General features: G+C 39.0%; 3 protein-coding genes and 1 long non-coding RNA gene across 5 annotated transcripts; 2 read left to right on the forward strand and 2 right to left on the reverse strand.

The window, feature by feature from the left end:
- The first annotated feature begins 623 nt into the window (after positions 1-623).
- nagk (N-acetylglucosamine kinase) lies at positions 624-3,804 on the forward strand. The gene is made up of 10 exons (XM_023291885.3): positions 624-695; positions 1,103-1,187; positions 1,310-1,408; positions 1,493-1,634; positions 2,035-2,145; positions 2,577-2,689; positions 2,778-2,865; positions 2,954-3,051; positions 3,139-3,217; positions 3,348-3,804. Exons 1-10 carry the CDS (start codon positions 667-669, stop codon positions 3,545-3,547), a joined length of 1,044 nt encoding a protein of 347 aa, XP_023147653.2. The 5' UTR covers positions 624-666; the 3' UTR covers positions 3,548-3,804.
- An 810-nt stretch (positions 3,805-4,614) lies between these two features.
- LOC129348151 (uncharacterized) lies at positions 4,615-6,006 on the forward strand. Its single transcript, XR_008600625.1, has 3 exons — positions 4,615-5,557; positions 5,654-5,722; positions 5,803-6,006. It is a non-coding gene; the product is annotated as an uncharacterized LOC129348151 (long non-coding RNA).
- LOC111582988 (uncharacterized) lies at positions 5,521-9,835 on the reverse strand. Its single transcript, XM_023291887.3, has 3 exons — positions 9,139-9,835; positions 8,580-8,835; positions 5,521-6,873 (listed from the first exon to the last, which is right to left on the reverse strand). Exons 1-3 carry the CDS (start codon positions 9,209-9,211, stop codon positions 6,546-6,548), a joined length of 657 nt encoding a protein of 218 aa, XP_023147655.1. The 5' UTR covers positions 9,212-9,835; the 3' UTR covers positions 5,521-6,545.
- Positions 9,836-9,977: 142 nt separating this feature from the next.
- Positions 9,978-24,234, reverse strand: paip2b (poly(A) binding protein interacting protein 2B). Of its 2 annotated transcripts, none has more exons than XM_055007828.1 (4): positions 23,989-24,234; positions 12,981-13,147; positions 12,181-12,363; positions 9,978-12,061 (listed from the first exon to the last, which is right to left on the reverse strand). In XM_055007828.1, exons 2-4 carry the CDS (start codon positions 13,134-13,136, stop codon positions 12,005-12,007), a joined length of 396 nt encoding a protein of 131 aa, XP_054863803.1. In that variant the 5' UTR covers positions 13,137-13,147; positions 23,989-24,234; the 3' UTR covers positions 9,978-12,004. The 2 variants fall into 2 exon arrangements, with proteins under 2 accessions (XP_054863803.1, XP_023147654.1); XM_023291886.3 differs by lacking the exon at positions 23,989-24,234 and adding an exon at positions 18,875-19,036.
- Between the last annotated feature and the right edge of the window lie 716 nt (positions 24,235-24,950).

Below are 24,950 nucleotides of genomic sequence, written 5' to 3' on the forward strand. Positions count from 1 at the left end.
GCATTTAGCATAATTAGCTCATTGTCAAGTGAAATAACAACAGAATAACATGCTATGGCCTTTGGAGTCACAAGAACTAAAACAGACATTTGAAAGGTTGGACAGAAGCAAGACAAGATCTTTCTTTGTGAAGTTCCTAGTAACTTTTCTGTCCAACTGAACTTAATTAATATTCAGTTTTATGCTATAGTTGTCATCCAAGAAATGCAGTCTTGGCTTCAAAAGTTGACCTTCTTCTCCCTTAATGCAGTTGTACAGTTGCAGTCTTGAAAGTGCCGCCTCTTCTGCTTCATGCACATCCATCTTAATTAACTAGAGATTACAGAATCATATACTGGCATTAACTAGAAAACATAAATCCATTTAAATAAATATCTATACCATATCTATTCATATGTTGCATATTTGTATAAAGAAGTTCAAATATGTTAATTTTTGTATCTTATCCTTTTTTTTTCTCATTTATCTCTTTGTGTGACCTAATTCTATTTTTTTTTAATGATTTACAACCTTCCCTGTTATATTGCCCTCAATTTGCCATTAACCGCCGTAGTAAAGCTCAGCTGCCACCTGCTGGTCAGGAACCAGCATTGCAGGTTGGAGCCGCTCAGCTGCCAGTTCTCGCGATACCTGCGCAGTTGACCGGACCAAAACAGGAACTGAGAAATGGCATCAGTGTTCGGCGGAGTAGAGGGGTGAGAATGAGTTAAAATATACTGCAAAACTTTCTGAATTTATGAATTTACATGTATGAATTGTAAGCTTAGGCTTGTGTGTATTTCAGGGTTTTATCTGTGTTTTATTAAGTTGTTATTTCGAAATGCTGAGCTAAACTACTCGCTTATTTGCTGAGTGAGTGAGTGTGTCTCGTGATCACTTCTCGTCCCTCCTGTTTTATAGAAAATTACAGTCAGTTCGAGTCTCTCAGCGTAAAAAAATAAAAAAATAATGTGTAGATGTATTTTTAATATTTGTTTGACTATTTGCACTCCTAGACAAAGTCTGTGTGTACCCTTGCTGCCTCATCTAATTTCTTAATTAGGTGTTGCTGCCTTGTTTGTTATTAATTGGGTGTTTTTGCCTATCTTATGCCTTAATCCAGTGGAGGGACCCACTCCAAAGCAGTGTTGGTGTCAGCAGATGGAAAGATCCTCGCAGAGACAGCTGGACCATCCACCAACCACTGGGTGAGCAGAAGTGTTGAAGGAGACACGTTGGAGACATTTAGTAAAATCAGGAAACGAGGGAAGGTTTTAAATCTTAAACATGCAGCTGATGTTCTTCTAAAGACTTTCTGCTTGTGTTCCAGTTGATTGGGGTGGACAAGTGTATTGAAACCATCAACGACATGGTCCAGAGAGCCAAGACTGAGGCAGGACTGGATCCAAACACACCACTGTGTTCACTGGTCAGTCCAGCTGTGTTTGACATCTGCATGTTTTTATCAGGTTTCAGCTAAATCAACTTTAAACTGTGATTTGTGTGCATGTAGGGCATGTCTCTGAGTGGAGGGGAGCAGAAGGATGCCATCGACAAAATAATCGCTCACATGAAGGAACGGTTCCCCAGCCTCAGCAAGGAGTATCTCATCATCAACGACAGCATCGGAGCCATGGCAACAGCTAGCGATCGTGGTAACCTGTCATTTTCTGTCATGTGTTTGTACTGCACTCAATCCCTAGCACAAAACTTGAAGATGTGTGTGTAATTTAATCCTTAATCTTCAGTTCATTACTATTTTTAACCAATTTAATTAGCTTTAATTTACTATAATTACAGTTAAAAAGGTTGTTTTGCCAACTACTTGTATTCTAGGTGAGTTGACCACACATTTGAAAGCTGCTCATGGTTACAAACACAGCTGACAAAGCGGTTGAGCGTTGATACTTTACCCTCTTAGGTGTGGCTTTTTAAAAGGTATATCACGGTTAGTATATCTTTCCAAACTTTATGGCTTAACGACACCTACGTAGTCTTCTTTGTTATCATGTAGCATCTGTCGGCCCACTTCAGACAGTCTCTGTTTGTTCTCAGGGGGTGTAGTCCTGATATCAGGGACTGGCTCTAACTGCAAGTTAGTCAATCCTGATGGCTCGCACATCGGCTGTGGAGGCTGGGGTCACATGATGGGCGATGAAGGATCAGGTAACCATGGTGATATCATAGCCTGGATATTAAAGATGGACGTAGCAACCGTTAAGTCACCAAATGGTTTGTGAGCTACATTCGAAGCCATGAGTTTGGCATTTGGCCACGGATCTGACTGAAAACTCGATGACACTTCACATGCTGATATGATAGCTGTCAATCATAATATAGCTTCACCCTAAAACACCCACTTTATCGTTTTATTTATTCTAAATGGAACCGTAATTCACAAAAGGAGCATCATTCTGTATTGAAAGAGACATGAAACTAGTGATTAAGACCATGAACGCAGGTTTAAAGTCTTCACTTTTCAGACACAGAAGCTACGTCCATCTTTTATGTACAGTCTATATGTGATAAACAGTATATGAATAATTTATATCTGTATGTTTTAGACCAGAGTGTATAGTTATCTTTCTTCCTCTCAGGATTCTGGATCGCACATTTGGCTGTGAAGACTGTGTTTGATGCCAAAGACAAGCTGGTTGCACCTCCTCATGATGTTACACATGTTAGCCAGGCCATGGAGGAATACTTCCAGGTAAGACTGCAGACTTATACAATGATGGTTGAGTAGTGGGGTTAGTAGTAAATTAAACTTCTGCCATATTGTGAAAAAACTTTCTCAGGTGTCAGATCTCATGGGCATGCTGCCACACCTCTATAGAAACTTCCAGAAGCCCCACTTTGCAGGTTTCTGCAAGAAATTGTCTGAAGGTAGGCAAGAGATCACTGTCCCTCAATGAGAAAAAGTAAAAGGTTAGTGAGACAGGTACATTTATGAAACTATATCTGTCTGTTAAAGGTGCCGAAGCTGGGGATGCTCTCTGTAAATATGTGTTCACTCAGGCTGGGAGAGTCCTGGCGAAACATGTAGAAGCAGTTTTACCTGCAGCACAGGAGGTAACACACTCACAGTCCCATGCTTTCACCCATTTAAAAACTCAATACAAGCACTTCTCTCAAGCTCTTCCTTTGTTTTTTTGTCAGTCTTTATTGAGCGGTGCCCTCGACCTACCTATCCTGTGTGTGGGCTCAGTGTGGAAGAGCTGGGAGCTTCTGAAGCCAGGTCAGTGGCCACGCATCAGGAAACTCTGAACCTCAACTGCCTTTCCCTTGTATTTTAATATCAAAAGACAAAGATAAAGCTTCTGTAAAAGATGTCATCTCAGTTTCTGTGTCTCCCTTTCTCACCCCAGGGTTCACTGAGGTCTTGGATGAAGTGGCATCATCTGACAAGTTCAAGGGCCGTTTCCGTGGCTACAACCTCCTGATTTTGCGGCAGTCTTCAGCCCTCGGAGGTGCCAGTCTTGGGGCTCAGAGTTTCGGTGCCACGGTGACTATGGATTATGCAGCCAATGTTAATGTCTTCTACCAACACACCTTCAGCAGCAGCTAATGAGAAGACAGTGGAGGAGGATGTACTGGCCAGTTTTTAATTATTGGCATATTTGTATCATGATGATTATGACCAAATAACAATTGTGTAAAAATGGGATAGCACATGATTTCACTATCATGTGGTTGAAAATATTCCAGAACTGGTTTTTACAGCTGCACGACAGCTATTGAGACTTCTGTTGATGCATTTTTTTTGCACTTTTTGGAACACTTGTTTACATTTACACAATAAAAGTGCTGTCAACTTTGCAAAAATGTGTGCGGGCTTACAAATAATCTCTGACCCTCAAAAGGTTCCAATCAAGTGGTGATCAAATAACTCACCTGCTGTTATTACACATGTCTAAATTTAGAAATGACTAAATACAAGTGCAGGTTTTTTAAATGCTTCTCACAGATTATTACAGGTATGGTACCATTAGACTAAATATCCACCCATGATAGAGACTTTAAGGAGGTTGCAGTTCTTCAGTGAAAATAACTTTAACAAGAACCGTTACTTCCCAGACGGATCCACAGGTACTGATAATTTTGAGACATAATGTTGTATATTGCAATAAATTCCAATGTATAGTAGTTTGGATTTCATACATGCAGCTGACATCCAAAAGAATAAAGACTCTTATTTGGGGTAATGACAGATGCAAAAGAACAAGCAGAATTATGTATACTGCTCCAGCAAAGAGAACAGATATCAGTTTAAAAATGCATTTATTTAAAAACAGTATGAGAAACAATCCAGTGGCTCTCACAGAGAAAGATGCTGTACAGTCTTGACTCTTCAGCTTGCACTGAGGTTACTCTCACTCTTGGAATAAAAACTACATCAGCCATGATTCCTTCAAAACACCTGAAGGTAAACTTGATTGACCCATTCATTTCTGTTAATTTTATGCATCCGTGAGTTGATTCATGCTACTTTTTGTTTTGCTAATATGTTTAGAAATGATATCTTGAGTTTTACAGAGTTTTAAATTCAATATTCACTCCTTAAGGCTTTGTTTTTGGTATTTGCTAACCTTTATTGTCGGGGCTAGCAGGTTAGCTTCTACATTCTTCACTGTGTTCACCCGCGTTTACTAGCTAGCTGCTAATGCTAATTAGCGTGCCGTTTCAAGCATGTTAGGGTTGTTTTTTGTAGCTTTAATCCGCAACACAGCTACATAATGTCGTTGAAAAAGACACGAAGAGAAGAAAATTGAGTTGAAAGAAGCTAATTTCCTGTTTTTCAAAGTGAAATGCAGCGTCGAGTGAAGAGCTAATATTGGGAGGTCCGCTAAAGCTAGTGACCCAGTGACGGTTGTAACTTTTGACGTGTCGGACATTTTAGCATTTCGCTAACCGTGGTGGAGCTAAATTTACTCGAGTACTGCACTCATATTTGAGGTACTTCTACTGTAGTTGAATATTTAGAGTTAAGAGTACTTTTTATTACACTCATTTCACAGCTGTTGTTCTTAGGATACGTCACTAGTACAGTGCGGCCTACATATAGGACAACAAATAGCGGGCATCTTGTGAAATGTTTTTACTTTAAAATGGGCTTTGCAATTTACTTTTTATTTTTACATTATTAATATTTTCTTTTGAAGACTTTGCTGTAGTAGGGCATTTGACAGTGTGTTAAAAAAAAGGTTTGACCTCTGACTACAGGCAAAACCACGTTTTTGTCGTGCCAGAATTAATTTTGAAATGTGTCTGTTTTGCTTCTATAACTTGTCTGTTATTAGACTAATGGGAAGAAAACATCCACAATACATATTTAGATGTTTTTATATTCCACTCGTTTCTATTTATGTCAAGTTTTCAGTCATAATCTAAATGTTTAAAGCTGCTGTATTCTCAGAATATTTTTTTCTTTACCATCTCCTCCTCAGCTGCATTTACATCCACCAAACTGTCCAGTTATATTCCCAGCTATGTTCTGAAGGCTAAGCAAGAGTTGCCAGGGAGGGTGAGCTCAAAAAGGAGGATAAAGCTCAGCGGCACTGCGTTTGTGATGAAAAGAGTAAGTACGGGCCATTTCTCTAAAGTAGGTGTACACATGTGCACAGTAGAGTTGGAAGGTGTATTAGAGACTCAATCCGTTTTCTTCTGTTGACAGCAAATGTGTTGAAGCAGCAGGAGATAAAAGATGAGCAACATTGGAAGATGGATGTTCTCTACCAGGAGGGTGAGACAGATGCTTTGGTAGAAGGTAGTGAAACCCGTCTAATATTTTTAAAATCCCATTCTATGTATGTGCACGTTTAGGTGAGATTGTGTTGTCATTCCACGATGGTCTGGCCTGCTGTGACGATTTCATTAGGTCTTTCTCCAGAGAAGCCGGACTGCAGCCCCTCCTCAAATGTCCGGTTGCCTCAAGTCCCATTACCACATTATAAATAAATCTTTTGTAATTTTTTAAAGAACCTGTTTTTTGTTTTTTGGGGACTGGGAAAATATTCCACCTTTTTTTCCAACAAACATTATCCTACGCACCTAGACGGGTGCGTAACAGTGTGGTGCTTGTTGTCACAGAGGTTTAAATGTGCATGTGGCACTGGTGGAAGAAGAGCTCTGACTTTTTAGTAAAACTAAACCTACAGCAATATAAAAATACTCTTACAAGTAAACGTTCTGTGCTTAAATAATGTAGATGTATTTGGGGTAACCAAAGCTGAGGTGGTAGAGGAGGTTGTTCATAAATCACAAGGACGTTAGCTCAACCTCAGGCCTCTTTGTGTTCCACTAGCTGTTGTAACTAAATGCAGTCTCACATTCAGCATTTCTTTAATCTGTCTTTCTGAAAAAATGAAGTGTGTTCCTGTGTTCTTAGATAAATGTACGTCAATTTTTTGTAAACAGGGTTAAAATATGATTACCTCATGAGCAGCTCCCATGAAAAGATTCACAATGAAAACACAAAAAACATGCAACCTCTCTTTTGTTCTTTTTTTTCTTTTATCTGCTAAATCATTCAAAAAATATCTCTATTGCTGCATGAAGTCGAGGATTTACAGTCTGAGGTGTTCAGGGAGCTTCTCCTTTGTGCAGGTTTCCTCCTTCTGCCTTTTTTTATGAGGCTCATCCTGTTTCAACTTTTTCTCTGGTGGGAAGTAGCACATTACTGACATAGTCATTTGTCCGTCTTCAGTGTAGTCAGACAGCCTGAACCAGCCTTTCACCTGCTCCTCTGCTGCACTGTAAACTGAGGACACCACTCTGTAGATGGACACGTCGTCCTGCTGCAAACAGAGGATGTCATTCCTCCGGTCTGCTTTCAGAACCGCAATATGGGTTTTGTCTGGGTGGACTGGAGACAGCAGTCTGCCAGCAGCTGGCCTGGAGGGAGTAGTTAAGTGTTACGGAGAAAATTGTGACTCAGTTACATCGCAGAATTATTAACAATGTGCACGATTAAAGTTACTAAGTCACTTAGTATCACATGATAAAAGTTGCACACAAATTTTCTCATGTCATGGTTGAATTAGGTCATTTATCTTTTATGTAAAAGTGAAAAACTGAATGACAATATGTTTTCAGTCTTTCTATATCACTATTTAATAATAGTATATACACTCCCGATCAAAATCTTAAGACCAGTTGAAAAATTGCAAGAAATTGCATTTTGCACTGTTGGATCTTAAGAAGGCTCTAAGTAGAGCTTCAAAATGCAAAAAGAAGAAATGGGAGCGAGAGAAAAAAAATGAGTGAGAAATTTATTGAAAACAACAATTACACTGAAATAGACTTCAAAAAACTAAAAATCCCCTCAAAACAGAAATAAAAGTGTCAAAAAAAGAACTCCGTAATGAGGAGTTCCATTGTTCTTGTGGATCACTTCAAAAATTCATTTAGGCATGCTTGATGCGAGTGTTTCCAGGAGGTTGGTGGGAACGTTACTCCAAGTGGTGGAACTGATGTCCATTTTTGTAGACTTCTCTTGTCATCCATGCCCAAATGTTCTCAGTTGGATTTAGATCAGGGGAAGACGCAGGATGGTCCAAACGAGTGATGTTATTCTCCTGGAAGAAGTCCTTCATCAGGTGGGTGTTGTGAACTGCAGCGTTGCCCTGTTGAAAGACCCAGTCATTACCACACAGACGAGGCCCGCTGCAACATCTCCACATAGCCAGCTGCTGTTTGAAGTCTGTACACAACCTGAAGCTCTGTTGTTCCACTGAAGGAAAAAGCACCCCGGATCATGATGGAGCCACGTAGAAAACATCTCCTGTGGGATCTACTTGTCATGCCAGTAACATTGGAAGCCATCAGGACTGTCAAGGATACATTTTTTGTTGTTGGAGAATAAAACTTTCTTCCACCTTTCAGTCTCCCATGTTCGGTGCTCTCTTGCAAAGTCCAAACTGGCGATGTTGTGGCATTGAAGAAGATGTGGATGTTGAAGATGCTTTTTGTTTTTTAAGGCCTTGCCTCGCAGATGCCGCCAGATGGTTATTGGACTGCAGTCAGCACCAGTAATGGCTTTAATTTGGGTCACAGATCATCCCGTGTCTTGACGGACAGCTCATTGGATCCTCCAGCTCAGCGCTGGTGAAAGTTTTTTGGGTCTACCACTTGACTTTTTTTGCTCTATAACCCTCAGGATCTTTTAAGAAGTTCAAAATGACCGTCTTACTGCGTCCAACATAAGCAGAGGCCTTGCTTATGCAAATCAACAATCCTACCACCTTCAAAGACAAGAAGTTTTTTGCCTTTGCCATCAGGAGTTCATGACAGTGTGAATACCTGACAGGAAATGACATGGAATCCAAATTTTTGCGCAGATTTTGTTTTTTAAAGGCTGTGGACTTAATCTTTTGATCAGCTGACAAAAGCATGTTTGAGTTTAAATGCAGTTTTCAATAAATTACTTGCTTAGATTTTTTTTCTCTTGCTCCCATTTGTTCTTTTTGCATTTTGAAACTCTACTTAGAACCTTCTTAAAATCCAACAGTGCAAAATGCAAATTCTTGCAATTTTTCAACTGGTCTTAACATTTTAATCATGAGTGTAATTATTATATACTAGCGATGTTGCCACCCCACCTAAAGCCTGCAGGGGTCATCATGACCTGTGCTGGTTTTTCCAGCAGAGGACAGTATCTGGCATTCTCCATGTCCTCGTCTTCATAAAAGAAAGGTGACCGAGCCCAGCCATTTGCCTCTGTGACCACAGACAGGTCAGGTTCTCCGGTGAGGCGGTGCAGCAGTGAAGGGACAAACGTTAAAAGGCTCTCCAGGTTTTTGACAGTCAGAATGCGGTTCCTCATGTTGATGATGTGCATCTTCATGTGCCGCCTGCCTGATAACAAAACGAAATTCTTTAGTTGAGACACTTTGTGAAGTGTTTAAAGGCTTCCAGCAAGATTAAACTGATGTAAATATTCAGCTGTCTCGCCTTTAATGGAGAAGAATTTTGTACTAACCCTGGACTTGGTTACTAGTATATGTTGTTATGAAGGATAGATAGTTCTTTAACAATATACAGATGTTACACAGTTTGCCAGTAGTTGCTTGTTGTTGCTCCTGCTTTGATTTCTAAACATCTTTACTTGTTTACTTTGCTCCATTTTTGTGCATAAATGAATGAGTACTTAGTTCATACCTGCAGCAGTCTGCTCTGGTTCCAGTTCAAACTCCACATTTAGGTAATACTTCTCTCTTCTTGGTGTTTCCATTTCTACAGATGTAGGCTAATGTTGGTTTAAACCATCAGCTGGACAATCTGTCTCACCACAACTTGTCATTTAAAAAACAGCGGAATATGAACATGTATATTTCCATGACAACCATCTGCTGGGGGAGATCTGTTGATATGATCAAAGATTCCACAACAGCGACTAATTAAGAGCTTTTGGTGAGATTGTGTTGCCAACTGGTATTTCTAGTCAAGTGTAAAACATGACAACAAGTTACCATGATAGCACCCTTGGGCGGAAGGGTTTATGGCATTTGGTGTAGAAAAATGTCACCAAGCTCGTTTCCATATACTCATAAATCTTGGGGGAATTTGCTTGTGTATTCCAGACCAAGGAAAATTGAGAGTAAGTAGTGACATTCATTGGGCCTCTCATGAAAGACCTTTTAGTTGTGTTGACAGAATCAAATGTGTTATTTGGAATATTATTCATAGAAATGATAAATGAGCAAAATGTTATACTAATTATTGTAGATAACCGTCTGTCAAACTGTTGTAACCCTGAATTAGGTTAAACTAATAACATTCCAATCAGCATCAGCTCGACTTAATCAGATGTTTAATTTGGCCACTTGCATTAAAATAATAACTACATACTTTCTGGATTTCATAACATTGTGTGTGCAGATACTAGTTTTACACAGACCATGTGTGTGTTTAAAATGACAGAGGATGTGGCTGTATCTACGGTCAATTATACCAAAAATACAAACAGCGGGAGAAAAAATGCCAAGACAGAGGTCAGCTGTCTTTAACATCTTTATTCATCTTTTTTCATTATTTTTATTTGTAATGAAATTCACAATCTGTGTCTTCTGAACCTCTCTTTTTTTTTTTTTTTTTTTTAAACGGCTTCTGTCATCTAACTCAAACAAAATCACCAAAAATGATTTCATGTTGTACAATCCACCTGGCGGACATTCCTATTGGCTTCACCAGGGTGCCATTCGACAGCTGTGGTCCAACACTGCGTGAGGAAGTTCCCCTTTAAACTTAAAGACTTTACTGCCTCTGCTGCGCTATTTAAGAACACACCGAAAACCAGGAAAGCAGCAGGAAGGGTGGACAGAAGTGCTAACCCGTCAAGATACTTAGAAATTCCTTGTACAGTGCACAAGTGTCTGGTTAACACCAAGATTAAAATACACACAATATTATTATCACTGCTAATACCACAGATGAACAGTGGCATGAAGACTGATGTTCAGATCACAAGACTTTTCCTCATGACAATACTGCATCTACATTTTTTCAGGCCAACCTGACTGAGATCTAGTTTCCTGAAAAGCTCTTCATGTTTACTTTTTTTAAAAATTGGTTTTCAGTTTAACTGATGTTATTCTCTCACTGCGGAGGGATGCTTTAGGGAAACCCAGACCACAACAAAGACTTGCTGTTTAAAAGTAGAACTTCCTCCAAAAAAAAAAAAAAAAAAAAAGTCAGTCTGCATCTTCAGTTAGGACAATAAGAATAGCAAGGAGGCAATGCCGTCCGCCATACGAACCACACTGTTTTATTCTGACAGGCCATGGCGATACCGTCTCCTCTCCCTACTGCTTCCTACAAACAGGACTGAATGGACACCACAGGCTACTATACCCAGTAGAGACACAAAACGCCTCATCCTCAAAAATGTGAAGGAAAAAAAGAAAAAGAGGAGGAGAGGCTATCTGAGAACCTGATTTGGATGTGGACACTTGATCTGACGCTGAACAAACCAAGCTGTTCCGGCAAAAAGAGGCAGTGGCTGCGTTCCAGACCGAATACTGCCCGCTGTAACAAGGTAGATCTGAACTGAAACAAAAAATTAAGCTGTGAGTGTAAAACATAAGACTTTTTTTTAATATGATTTAAAAAAGCTCTGACCTTTCTTCTACTCATGTTTTTCTTCTTAAACTCAACTCGAGGCATGATCGAAACATTCACCACCTCTGCTCTTGGACAAAAGATAAACACGGACTTCCACATGGTTTGGGAATATAATATTTTGTTTTCCAAGATTCCACTTGTTCATGTCTGTCCTGACCTCCGTTTAACCGATGGTGCAGGGAGGGTGGGGTCTGTACTTGGTTTGGAACGGAGCCACTGCAGATACAAATAACAACCCGCATGTCTAGATGCACAAGAGCTGTGATGTCACAACATCATAGGAGCCAACGTTAACGGGTTCGACTGATGACTTTACAGAGCAGCGGCAGAAACTCATCAAGTTCCCTGAAATGTTAGTCCTTCTAATCTCACTGGTATGGAAACCCTCAACCTGCTGGCAATATTTTGTATCCCAATTGAAATTGAAAAGCGCACAAATGAACGTGAACAAATTCACATTTTAAAAGTTCTTGGATTTAAGTTTTGTCCTGGCATCACTCCTGGGTAGCTGCCTCAGTTCCAATGGAACTTCAATGTGATATGCGTACTCTGTAAATATCAACGGCGTCATCTGAAATGCAATGATGAGCTAGCGCCCGCAGCGGGGCGGTGCTGGTACTACACCCCTCCCCCACCCCTGTTCCCAATGTCCCTCAGTTTACAAGAAACAAACAGGAAATAAAAAGATTAAAGAAAAAGAAAGAAAGAAAGAAAAAGAAATCCCCCCACCCCCCAACTGGGCCTGCCAGCACGCCATTGACTTTAAGTGTGTAGGTGTGTGTGTGCATGCGTGCCTGTGAGAATCAGTGTGTGTGCGGTCGTGGCCGCCAGAGTCTCTGAGATTATGTGAGGACTGGTGTGTGTGTGTGTGCGCATGGAGGCTCCATGGGGGTGAGGGGGACTCCTAGTATTTCTTCCCCGGGACGAACTCCTTCGCTTCGGGATTCAAGATGCTCTTCCTCTGCAGACAGAAATGTAAAAAACAGAAATTAAAAATTGTCCTCTGAACTCAAACTGACTCATTATCAGCTTCTAAATGAGCTTAGAAAAAAATTGTGACATTGGATGTATCTGACTCACCGCCACTTCCTCTAGGTTGCTGTGGTGATCACTGACGGAGAGGCCGTTGAGCTGCTGCTGCAGCTGCCCCACCCCCTGGTTGTTAAGGTCACGTGAAGGGATGAACCAATCCTGGTCCTCCTCCTCCAGCATTTCCTGGAAGCAGCGCTCCAAGAACTCCTGCTCCAACAGCTCCTCCTCCACCTGACAAACAATGACGGAGGAACAAAAGACAAGTAAGACAAAAAAGCAGCAAAAAAAGTGAGACATCAAGGTGAACAGAAATGTCTCCAAGCTGTTCCTGACATGTCTTTCCACTTATATCTACTATTTCTTTATGTAGCCTTAAAATTGTGAGCAAAGTATGTATTGACTGGTAGATGTTGCCACTGAAAGATAAACATGTCAGTGCTTTCTCAGAAGAGAAATCATGAAATGTACAGTTCCTGTGCTGTATATGTTTGATTTGCCAACAGGGAGATTATGTGTTAAGTTGAGCCAAGTTAAACTTTTCTAGACAACTGTTTAAAAAATAGAACAAGTCCCCTCTGGATCAATGTAGCGTTCTTACTGAAATAAACAAGGACATTACGTTCTGATACGGTGCAGATGTCTGAACACAACCAAGTCCAAGTTCTGATGTTGGTTCAGAGCCCGAAAAACCAGAACTTGGACTTCCCCAGCCGAATTTTTCAAGATAATATTGAGTTCAGAGGAAGAAGAATGGGGCCCGAGAGAATGTACACATGAAGTCTCAGATTCTCTGTAAAAAATCAAAAGTTGGCTTTATGTCACACATTCCATACAGCATGCATACATACTTGTCTGTTATACTCTTCCTCATTCTCCATCCACATGTACTCAGCAAACGGGTTGGCGTCGCTGCCCTCTCCTGCGTGCCCATTGGCCACTGGCTCCTTTCCTTCCTTTCCTGGAGCTCCGCCTCCCGGTGTCTTGGCCACCTCGGGACCGCTCATCTCAGCCGGCTCTGCGTGAGAACACAATCACACACGTTTTACTCTTGGTGAAGCCATGACCAAACACCTGAACTTATTGCTCCACTAAAACTGTAGTTAAGTACACTGAAAATACTTTTCACATGAAACGAATCGTAAGAAACTAATATTACACCATGTGTACTTCATTTTCTTCACTTCTTGAAACCAGATAACAACTGGCTCATCTCACATTCATTATCCCGCAGCTGGATCTTATTAGCTATTAAATTATCATTATCTCATTTAAATCAAGGCTTTAACATTTCAGCCTGGGATTGAAGTTGGACAAATTAGCAGCATATCAATTACATTTTACCCACAGCTGGAAAAGTGCTCCCACGGGTAGGAAAGTATAATAAAACCACCAAACAACAATTTTCCATACCTCATGATCTGAATGAGAAATAGAGTGAAAACTAACACCAGCTGGGACACACACAAGTCACAACTGCTCTGTAATACCTAAAAATATTCCCTCTCCAAACACCTAAATTAGTCTGAAGGCTTAATAGAGTTGTTGGCATTTTATGGCTCTAATCAATAGTTTTTCCAGGTTGGTGAATTGCAGTGCTTCAGTAAAAGGCCACAGTGTTTTATAATTAACCACAGAAACACACAGAGACCAAGAGAGACTCCATAAAGACACAGAGAACCATTAACAGGCAAAGAAACACAGCAAGTGGTAAATCAGTTGGTTTATGCTAATAAAAAGAGAAAATAAGCACATTGTTTAACTGGAGCAAAACAACTGAGCCACATAAGATTTAAATCTCATGAATGGCTGTAAAAGAAAAAGAATAGCACAGAACATTCTGAGAAAAAATTGAATTCAGAGGCTGTTTAACTCTCCAAGAAGAGACTTAGTATTTCTATTTCAAGAAAAACAAACATTCAGAGAGACAGAAATACACTAGGCTGCACACCAAAGGTGACTGATGTATGCTGAAGCACGTCTTCACTCCATGGTGACAGGACGTGACTTTAAGTTAACTGCCTGCCTTTCAGCCAGCCGCACTGCTTCTGAACAGCTGTGCCAAAGATGCATCATCAAAGCAGCAACAAATAAAAAGGGAAAGTTCAGACCAAGTTCTCCTTTCTAGGAAATAATCTGTCATCAGACTGGTTCAGTGTGACAATTACAAACCTGCAGCTTAAATGCTGATGTACCTTTTAAATTCAAATTTGCATTTGTGGAGATAGTTAAAAACCATAACAAGACCTTTACAATCTGCAGCACATGACCTTAAGGTATATTATTTTTTAAAATAATTTATAGAGTTACATTTCATTTTACTTCATCCATGTGCAAATAATACAAATGCTGCTGTCATTTGTTAACATGAATGCAGCAACAATAACCCCGTAAACAACGTAGAAGAACTGAAGGAGTTTTAACCCCTCCAGAATCACAACTTGCTTGACCTGCCCTTATAAAACAGGGTTATAATTTTGCATTATCACATTACAACACAGACAATTTGGAAAGAAAAGAACTTTGAAATACATAACGAGGACACCGGACATTCATAAGAGAAAGGACTTTTCACTTGTCACACTAAACGAGGGGAATATAACCGACTTGATTTGATCTGAGGAGAAGCATAAACGTTTGTGTAATTATTTTTCAGCAGTCTGCGGATGGCTGCGCATGATTCAATCACAGCAAACACAGTGAGTCACCATATGTATTGGCGCTGCATGTTGCAATGTAGAGGCTGCAGGCGTTACACACATCTGCCTGACTGCTTTCACATGGCTTTAACGGTCATTAAAAAGAAGGAAAAGGGTTTAATTCATTAAGACACGGTTCATTTTGGATTCACTACACACTCACTACTGGCATTCTTGCTACAGTGGGATTAAACTTGTATTTTTACAGCTTATCTTTATGTACCATTTTGACAGTGCTTGTTATTAAGTGCTATTCTGCACTAAATCTCATCTTTGATCATCAAAGAGCCAGCTTCATCTTTATGCAAGTTACTTTTATCTTGATGTGCTTATTCTCCCACCTTTGTACTCTGCATGTAACATTAGAAGTAAAAGTACCAAGGTCAGAAAAATACAAACATATTACATATCTATATGCTGTCTGTGTTTTCAGACTCTCCAAGTTCAGCAGCTGTAGGCTAGAAAAAATATCAAATCCTCAGCTGACTGAGAAAATCTGTGTGGAGGAAGTGAAAAAAAAAAAACACTCCACCAAGTACTAATCAGGTCCAAATACTTCCTCCTCTGTCCTTCAGTGGGACTGTCCCTGCTTCAACATGACCGCTGTAAATCCACACCTGCCCTGAGATAACTGTGCTGCTATCACTTGGCCTTTCTTTTCTCTGCAGATTATAGCTGTGATGAATCCAAACCAAAAATGAATTCCCATCACAATGCAACATGCCACTGTATCGAATTTTTTTGGTTTCCAGACCTGCAACCTCCCTTTTACCATTTAACATTTGTAACTGAACAACCTACCACAGCAATAGGGTTAGGATACAGCACAACAAACACCTCTGTTACTGTTTATTGAGCTGAATACTCTGCGGTCACAGGTTTTAATTTTGTAAAGTCAACAGGACCACTGCACTTTCTGCAAACCAATTCTGACCAAGCTCAAAGCAACAGCAGCTAATAACACCATTACAATTACAAGATCACAAGTATCCCACAAATAATTCTGAAAAGATAACGATTAGACATGAGCCGTGGCGTATCCTTGCTTCTGCAACACAGACACACTATTACGACTACGATGAGACATGCTCACTATAATGACATAATCCTCAGACTGCCAGCCAGCTACAACAGACTTGTCATGACTCAACTGCGGCCTCACAGTGGGGCGAGAGGGAGGAGGGGGCAAAAAAAATTGAAGTGACGATGTCAATCGAGCAGCGAACACAGCTCCAGGGTCAGCCTGATGCAGACACACATACCGCTGTTGCAATGTTTGACTTTCGAGCGCTAAGTAACATGCCCAAACTCCCCGTAACTTTACCCATATAATGACCTGATTCCAAATTCAGGACATAGTGTTTCTCTGACGCCTGTTCCTGCCGTGTAGGTCTCGGTCAGTGTAACAAAATCAGGCAGACTGCTGCTAACGGTATGCAAAGGCAATACGTGCACACCGTTCTGCAGAGGAGTTCAAATACATGTTTAATCTAAATTAGTAGACTAAGAGGAGGTATGGCCGTTTCTATCTGCTGGCACTGATAAAGAAGTCTACTTATGCAGCGCAGTTATTTACACAAGATGTTAGGCACAAAAACAAGCAGGGCAGGGCAGAATGAAAGGGAAAGAACGATTTGCAAGAGAATACGGCCGACCTCAGGTACCGGCATGTTTGAAGTGTTTGAAGCTTGTGCCAGTGCTACATCTATAAAGTGAACAAAACAAACTTCACATCAATGGCCGAAGCTTACTACTTAGCATACGAGACAGACAAAAGCAAAGCAGACCCCGAAGAAGTTCAGACATCTTAAGATGACAGTCAGAAAAAATCCAATAAAAATGCATCAATTATTTTGTCATCTATTAAGAATACAATATAAACTAATTTCTGGTTCCAGCTTCTAAGAAATAAGGAATTGCTGCTTGTCCCTTACTTTAAATAATTATAAAAGAAATATTTAACACCTAACTGAAAGTAGAATCATTGCTATCATTGAGAAAAATATGTTATCTGCCTTCCAGTTAGATATTTTCTATGTTTCCATAGTGTGGAAATAATCATGTAAATCCCAGCCCTAAAACCCATTTCAAACAGCTGTTAGAGCGACTGAAAACATGCCTCTGCTCAGGCAACACCGAATGGCATAGCAGGTCAACCAGAATAAATATAAAGTGAAGACAGGGAGCACCGTGCCATGATGTACTGCACTTAATATGTTCATGTTGCATAACCATGTGTTGGTCAACACGGAATATTCACTTAGCAAGGCCTAAATTGGTGCATGTTCCATTCATTTGAGCAGAAAGGGAAGTGATCCAATTCAGAAAGGGGTCATCAAGAGGTTAAATGCTATTTTCAGTCGGGCAAGATGAGCAATGTTCAAAGAAAATGACCAATTTCAAGATGTCACAGCTATTATTCTGAATCAAATCACCTTGTGTTGTGTTCTGACAGACTTTAAGCTCCAGTCTAGGTGTGGCAGATGGAAATATTTTTGGTCTGGATGATCTGCATGACTAATGTTCTCACTTTATGCTCTAAATTTACACTAAAAAGCAACTCTACCTATTCCTAAATGTTTGTAATTACAGTCAGTTTTACTTGGCTGGATAAAACACATTTCATCAAAAGATTCTCATTTTCTACACATGCACTTATTGAAGCCTTAATTTGCTGTGTTTAAATATGACCCATCATGTCATGTTTTTATATGGGTCAGAAAAATAACTTGGAAGCCTACTTGTGACAGATACAACAGAAAAACTGCAAATGATTATTGAGGTTGATTTTCCTTAAAGCAAAAATGCAAAGAATTAGCTGGTTCCAGCTTCTCCAGGGTGAAAATTTGACAGTTTTCTTTGATATTTATGATTCTAAATTGAAAAACTGTGTTTTGTACTCGAGTCAGAATATTTAAAGACAACACCTAATTTCTGATGACTTACAGACTAAATTCTAAACTTAAAAGCAACAGTTTATATGAATGATTAATCATTTAGGTAATGGATAATTATTTACTTGTTCCACCATTAGTTGAGGGACATTTTCTAATATTTTCCCATAATTTAGTAACTAACTTAATAATCCTTTGAACAATTTAATAAAATTGGGTTCGTTATGCCTGTGTAAACCCCTGAAATTGGATAACAACAAAAAAGCTTAAGCACTAATACCATCGAAAATTGAACTGTTTGAAAAGGTCAAATTATTAATTCAACTTAATTGTATTATTTACACCACACGTGAAAACATCAAATCAGTCTCCTGTGAAGTCTGTCTGTTGGATTGATCCTGTATTTCTTGGACAAACCAGGATACTTCGTGTTCCTGCAGGTGAAAAATCAAACTTAAATCGGTAACACGGAGATCCGACCTGCAGAACGACAAACACGGAGAGGCGCAAACAGGTTTATGCAAGTGCAGCTTTGTATTTAAAGATAATAAAGTGCTTTAAAGGCGTTGAATAAAGCGCTTCCCAGCGGATTATGTAATGTAACCGTTAGTGTACTGTACGTAACAGGAGGGGTGTCGTCGTGGCTCAGCCTGCTAACGTTGTCAGAGCTAACGGGCTAAACCAGGTGTCAGGCCTACCTGGGAGGTGGGTAAAAGGATTGGACGGTTTTAGCCGAGGTTATGCTAAGTGGCTAGTTTACAATGGCCTCAAACAGGCGAACACACGTAGCTGTCCTGTCAATGAACGGGCCTTAGGTAGAAGCTATCCCAGAAACAACAAAGGCTACGGCGCTGGATGGCAGAAAACTCTTTATTTTAATCCAAGTCGTAAAGCGCGTCAAATGCAAACGATGCACCCAAATACAAACGACACCGAAAGCAATTACAATACGTAAACCCCGCATCGAAGACAAACCTCGCTCTCATTTGAATGTTTGAGGCCAAACAAAGTCCGCTATCAGCTAGCACGCTGCTACAGCATGGCAGCATCCCTGAAGCAGGTCAACAAAACAAGCCTCCGATGCGGGGATTACAGCAGCTCCGCGCACACGACGACCCGCTCACATTTAAGGCTTTTGGAGGGTGAAGTTACCTGGCATTGCGCTCTCGGTGTTTGCCTCAACGTGTAGCGTTGCACAAAGTTACCGCAACTACACTGCGAAGAGTGCGTGCTCGTCGTCTCTCCGGTGGGGATTTGTCAGTGCTGCGATGCAACGTAGCTCAAGTTAGCTAAATCCTGTTAGCCGCCGCGCTAGCGTTAGAGAGCTGAGTCGGTCATGTGGTCTGCTGAGGCGTTCACGTTCCTCCAGCAACGTAGGGATTAGGAAAAAACAGCTTCACATGAGTATATTACCAGCAAACATTAAAAATACAGGGTTTCTGCGGGGCATTAAAAGCATTAATAGTCATTAAGTTGATTTTGCGAAAATTAAGGCCTTAAATGGCATTAAAAGCATTAAATTTGATTCTCAGTGGCATTAAAAATTCTTTCTGCAGTTTTCAAGAATTTTTTTGACAACAATATATAATTATGGACTGCGATTCATCAGATATGTGCATCTGCGTAAACATGCAGAACCATTGCAATAATTGTTCCAGCTGATTGGGAACAATTACCAAAAACTGCATGTTTTTAACCCTCATGTTGTCCTCTGGGTCAATTTGACCCGTTTTAAAATTTGAAAATGAGGAAAAAAATATTTTTTCACAGTGAAACTTCTGATGTCCACATCTTCAATATTTTTGGGAAATTTTTGAACATTTTTTGGTGGAAAAGAAGAAATACTTAAAAAATGTTTCTTAAGAACATTCACAAAAAATCTACCAAATTTTGGTTGATTTTTTGTGAATGTTCTTAAAGAAAATATTAGAAGTTTTACTGATATATATGGAATCACTTTAGATATTTTTAGGATTTCCTTGCCAAATTTGGGGATTTTTTTTTAAACAAAACTTTTAAGGGAAACTTAAGGAATTATTGGAATTTTCCTCCTGAAGGTTTTGCAAATTTTCAGAAAATTGGGGGATTTTTTTGTTGAAGTTTTGAATTTTTTTCAGACAGGGAAACAATATTTTTTAGTGCCCATAAATGAGGACAACATGAGGGTTAAACTATCTCTGTAGCAACTCTCTTGCATCTCTCCTCACTTTTTCTGGGGAAATATCTGCACTCCAACTTAAACATGGACTAAATTAAAAGAAATCAGAATCAGTATGTTGAATTTGACTTGGTGTTGTAGTGCAGTGGAACAATAACATATAGATTAAAAAGTGTTGCCAGACGTGGTTTAAAAAATGTAAGTGCAACAAGATAAATAAGAAGCAGTGACAGAAAAGTAACAGAAGTATTTCCAGTGTGGAGGTTTGTGCAAATTAGACACCTAAAATTTGTCCTATACAAGGTTGCACAGAATGTAACGTAAACAAGAACTTGAAAATGAGGACAATATTATCACTAACTTTAAGTGGAGCCACAATCTTACTGTTCTGTTCTACAAATGTGTGTAGAAAACAACAAATCTGAGTTGTAGTAACAATGAATCAAAGTCGTTAATGTAGCTCGTGTTTTAAAAATAGTGTGATAAGTTTGGTGGTTTCATGCAGTGTATAACAGTGGAATAGTGTCTTGTTTTGAGCACTTTATATATACTGATATTACTTATTGATACAATAATGCTATTCAGTGGATTTGTGCTTCAGCTATAAACCTGCAACAGGTTGTGCATTTTACATGTCCTTTTCCTTTGCTCTGTTCCAAATCAAGTACTTTTTACTTTGAGTCTGTATAAAGTCTTGCGGTCTGTATTGCAAAATAAGTTATCATCTGTCTATTACGTATTAAGTATTAGCACACATCAAGTCTCATTCTGCTGTACTATATGGTGTGGTAGCATGAATTTTATAGTGCAGTCCCACTCTTCCACAATCTTTGTGTTACCACTTTCATAACCCCCTTCACTACAGAAAACCTCAAAGTGGCGACCTACACATGGAAATTTCAAGTTCAGCTGAGGATTGTGTGCAAATGTTCCTCCAAAACAATTCTCCCATCATTGTTATGAGGGAACACTGAATCCACATCCTTCACTTGACTCCACCCAGTATGATTGTGGTTGCTTTATGCCATGTTTCCACTTACCTCTATATTTGAATCAGCTAGAATTAATCACCCATAATCTCACGTGTTTGCAAAACTCCTATATATACATATATATATATATATATATATATATATATATATATATATATATATATATATATATATATATATATATATATATATATATATATATATATATATATAAAAAAACAACTACAACACAACATCTGGTTATAATCCTGCCACAGTAACTCCATTCCACCAATTTCCACCACCCCTCCCTCACCTGCGAAGGTTAATAGTACGTTATTACATGATAAATCATACGACTGAACAATATCCAGCTCTGATGCACTCTGAGCAGAATTACACTGTAAATCATTGACCCTCTTTCTTCAGTTGTCCATTGTGATAAAATGTCAGGCTTTATTTTCTCTTGAGAACAACTGAGAGAATGTGGACAGAGACATATTCTTATATTTAGTCTAGTACTGATAACATGATAAACACCGTTGGCCTTGGTGTGTCACAGTCTGAAGGAGACATGGTTCTATTCTTCTCTGGTTAGAAGTTATTGTACGTTGTTAGCAGCTCTAATTAAGTGATTGACAGCAGTTGACACTTCGGTTGCCGAGCAGCAAACGAAGGCTGATCCTGTCGCTTCTGCCTGTCATGCTAATAACCCCCACACTTATCATCTGCAGTTTCACTTTTAAGAAATCACTGCTGTGAACACATTAAAGGCACAGGGGTGATAAATGTAAATGGAAGTCATGAGTTAATACACCCTTAAGAATGCAACAGGTGAAAGTAACTGCATAGCAAACATGTTAACAGGGTGCAATTTTTTTTTTTCATTTCATTATCAATTTGAATCACTGTTGTGAGTTTATTAAATCTGAAAGAATTGCGGAAAACTCCCGACTTCTCAAACTTCGTGAAGTTAAAAGTTTAAATTGCTCAATTTTCTATGATGAGAGAAAAGCAGCAGATAATCACAACTGACAGCTGGAGCCAATAAACTGATTTGTTGTTTAAATTACAAAAACAAAACATCTATTAGGAGAATTTCTCAGCCAGGGAGTTAGAACACCTTAATGAGCCAGGGGAAAAATTCAAAATAAGAAAGCAAACCAATTCCACAAATCTGCTATAGCAAAACATACCAGATGGCTTTACCTCCTTGCATTAACAGCTTTCTAAATGCAGTAATCTGACAAGCGAATATCAGTTTGCAGTTGTTTGTGACTCTTAAATACCGCTTCTTTTCATTAATCTGTCGGCATCTGAATGTGTCAGTGTCATGTCTAAATGAACAACCTGTCAACTTTAGTGTAAAATTTGCGATGGCTATCCTCCTTGGTCTGACCTAGTAACAACTTCATAGTGCTGTCAACATGGCATAAAGATGAATATTACTGATAACCACGCAGGTTCAGTTAGCAACGTGGTCCCACAGGAACAAAGAGAAACTAGCCCAAGTACTTATTAAACCTAACATTGTAGAATAGTTGTCTCATAGGAAAGTATTTATTAGTATTGATTTCGAGGTATCCACAGTAAGATGAACAGTTTGATATACTTGCAATTAGTTTAGGTTTAACCCTGCAAAACCCAAATACAGAAGAAGAAAAAAAATGTATACATATATACCAGTAAACATTTTTTAAAAAAATAAATTATAAAAAAAAAAAAAAAAAAAAAAAATATATATATATATATATATATATATATATAAAAAAAATTAATAATTTTTGCTATTTTTATATTTTTTTGAAAAAAATATATATAACACTTTTTCAAAATTGATATGTATATATATACACAGATTATACAGATATTTTAAATATTATGTATATATATAATCTGTAAAAACCAAATATAGAAAAAAATCAGCCTATAAACTATACATATATGCAATATTTTTTATAAAATATAATATATAAAAAATACCAAAAATAATATATATGATAGTTTGATATCCTTTATTTATATATATATATATATATATATATATATATATATATATATATATATATATATATATATATATATATATATATATATATATATATATATACAGATTATATAATTTAAAAAAATCAAACTGATGCTGTATTTTTGCAACTGTGCGTCTTACAGGGTTACCTTTTTGCTTAGTAGTAGCTCCCATAGATTGTATATTTATGTTATATAGTCTATGGGAGGTCCTTGAACCTTGACATACTTTGGCAAATATCATGTCTGTGCAGAGAATCTCTCCACCACTGTCTGACTGAAGCCATGACAAACAATCTAGGTTTTTATGACACAATAGCCAGCAATGTTACATATCCCCTGTATGAAAAGGGCCAAACACACAGACGCAGGTTTCTTTTAAACCAAACAAAGGCTGTGAATCGGTATTGTAACACACTGAATAATTGCTTCAAATAACACAATAACGTTGACTTCCAAAAATCGGGGCTCTGATTGGGTACCTGAATGCAGCATTTGAACAAACATGCCTCGAGCTCCACCACTACACTCTCTACTCCCCACAACACGAATGCCTGCGTGGCTTTGGAAATTAAAGAAATTCTGACACTTACTTACAAATAATCCAACAACTTACTCCCAAACTGACCTTTAAACGCGCTAAATAATTCTAATGACGGAAAATATGCTATAAAATACGGTCTGTTGTTCAAATGCGTGCACACAGAATAGATACCAATCTAACATTTAAAGACTGCACGTTTTCAACAACTTGACAGCGCTCCAGTTTTAAAGTTTACCACAATACAACAATTTATATGTAAAGGCAGACCTGTAAGTTAAATCGTAGCACATTTTCATAATTGTCATGGCAGTTTTTCCGTCTTTTCAGACTGACGTTTCAGGACACAATAGTAGGTAGGGTTAGCTAACTGAAATTAATGCAAGTTTAGATCAATAAATACGAAATAAATTGGTTTGCATACGGAAAATAGCACAAGTACACTGCGTTTTTTATGAACACTGCTGATGTTTAGACTTTCTCCTTGCTCTTTCTTTATGTCTGTCTTGCTTTTTCTGTAGCAAACTGCTAGCTTCCCCCTTTACTGCACCAATAACAACAGACTCACCACTCAACTTCAAGTGCAAACAGGGGGAATCCGTAAACCAACTGTCGAAGGGGGAAAACAGCTCCTTTCCGGTCCCGTATGTCAGAAGAAGACCACACAGGAAACAAATTCTTCTATTAATCTCCAACACGCCAAGCGAATAGCTGTCTCCGGGCTCAGTTTGCTCGCGTTATCTGGCTAAAAAAACGGAAAAATCCGCTGTTTTCTTCTGCCTAAACGTTGAGAGAGAAAAACGGTGTCGTGGTCGCGCTTGTCCAGCTGTACACTTCAGTCATTGGTCAAAGTCCACGTCTGTCAGAGGCTCCCGGCAACGCTATTGGTCCAAATGAGCACACACACACACACACACACACACACACACACACACACACACACACACACACACACACACACACACACACACACACACACACACACACACACACACACACACACACACACACACCCCGCCCCGCCTCTCCATTCACGTAAGTAAACAAAATATAACCCATCTTCTCGCTGCCCCGTTTTTTGTTATCAATATAACCAGTTAATATTTGACAGCGGGACTTAATAACTAGGTCTGGCCGTTCCTTACCAGACGAAGCTCTAGTTTTGTGTTTGTAAAAGCTGTTTAGGATGAAAAAGCCGGAGAAAAACAGGAGAGAAAAGTGAACGGTGGCGTGCACATGGTTTTCAGGGGTGAGGAAAGTTGCCAGTTTGAGCCTTCATTACCTTTACATTGTCACATTTTGTCGGGTAGATATTGGTTTAAGTGTTAAAATGAGTTCAGAAGAATGAAATAAATTCAGTTTGAGAGATAAAAAAAAGCACAAACACATTGTTGTAGGCACTCGATCATGAATCAGAGGAAGTTTTCCTGTGAAAAGCTGAAGAATCCATAATGTAGAAAACTCAGGTCAGTGATAATGAACGGCTGATCTGTCAGATTAAGAGGATCTTGGAATTCCTGGTATGTGCTG

Source organism: Amphiprion ocellaris, chromosome 23, assembly GCF_022539595.1.
Source record: "Amphiprion ocellaris isolate individual 3 ecotype Okinawa chromosome 23, ASM2253959v1, whole genome shotgun sequence".
NCBI classification, from domain to species: domain Eukaryota; kingdom Metazoa; phylum Chordata; class Actinopteri; family Pomacentridae; genus Amphiprion; species Amphiprion ocellaris.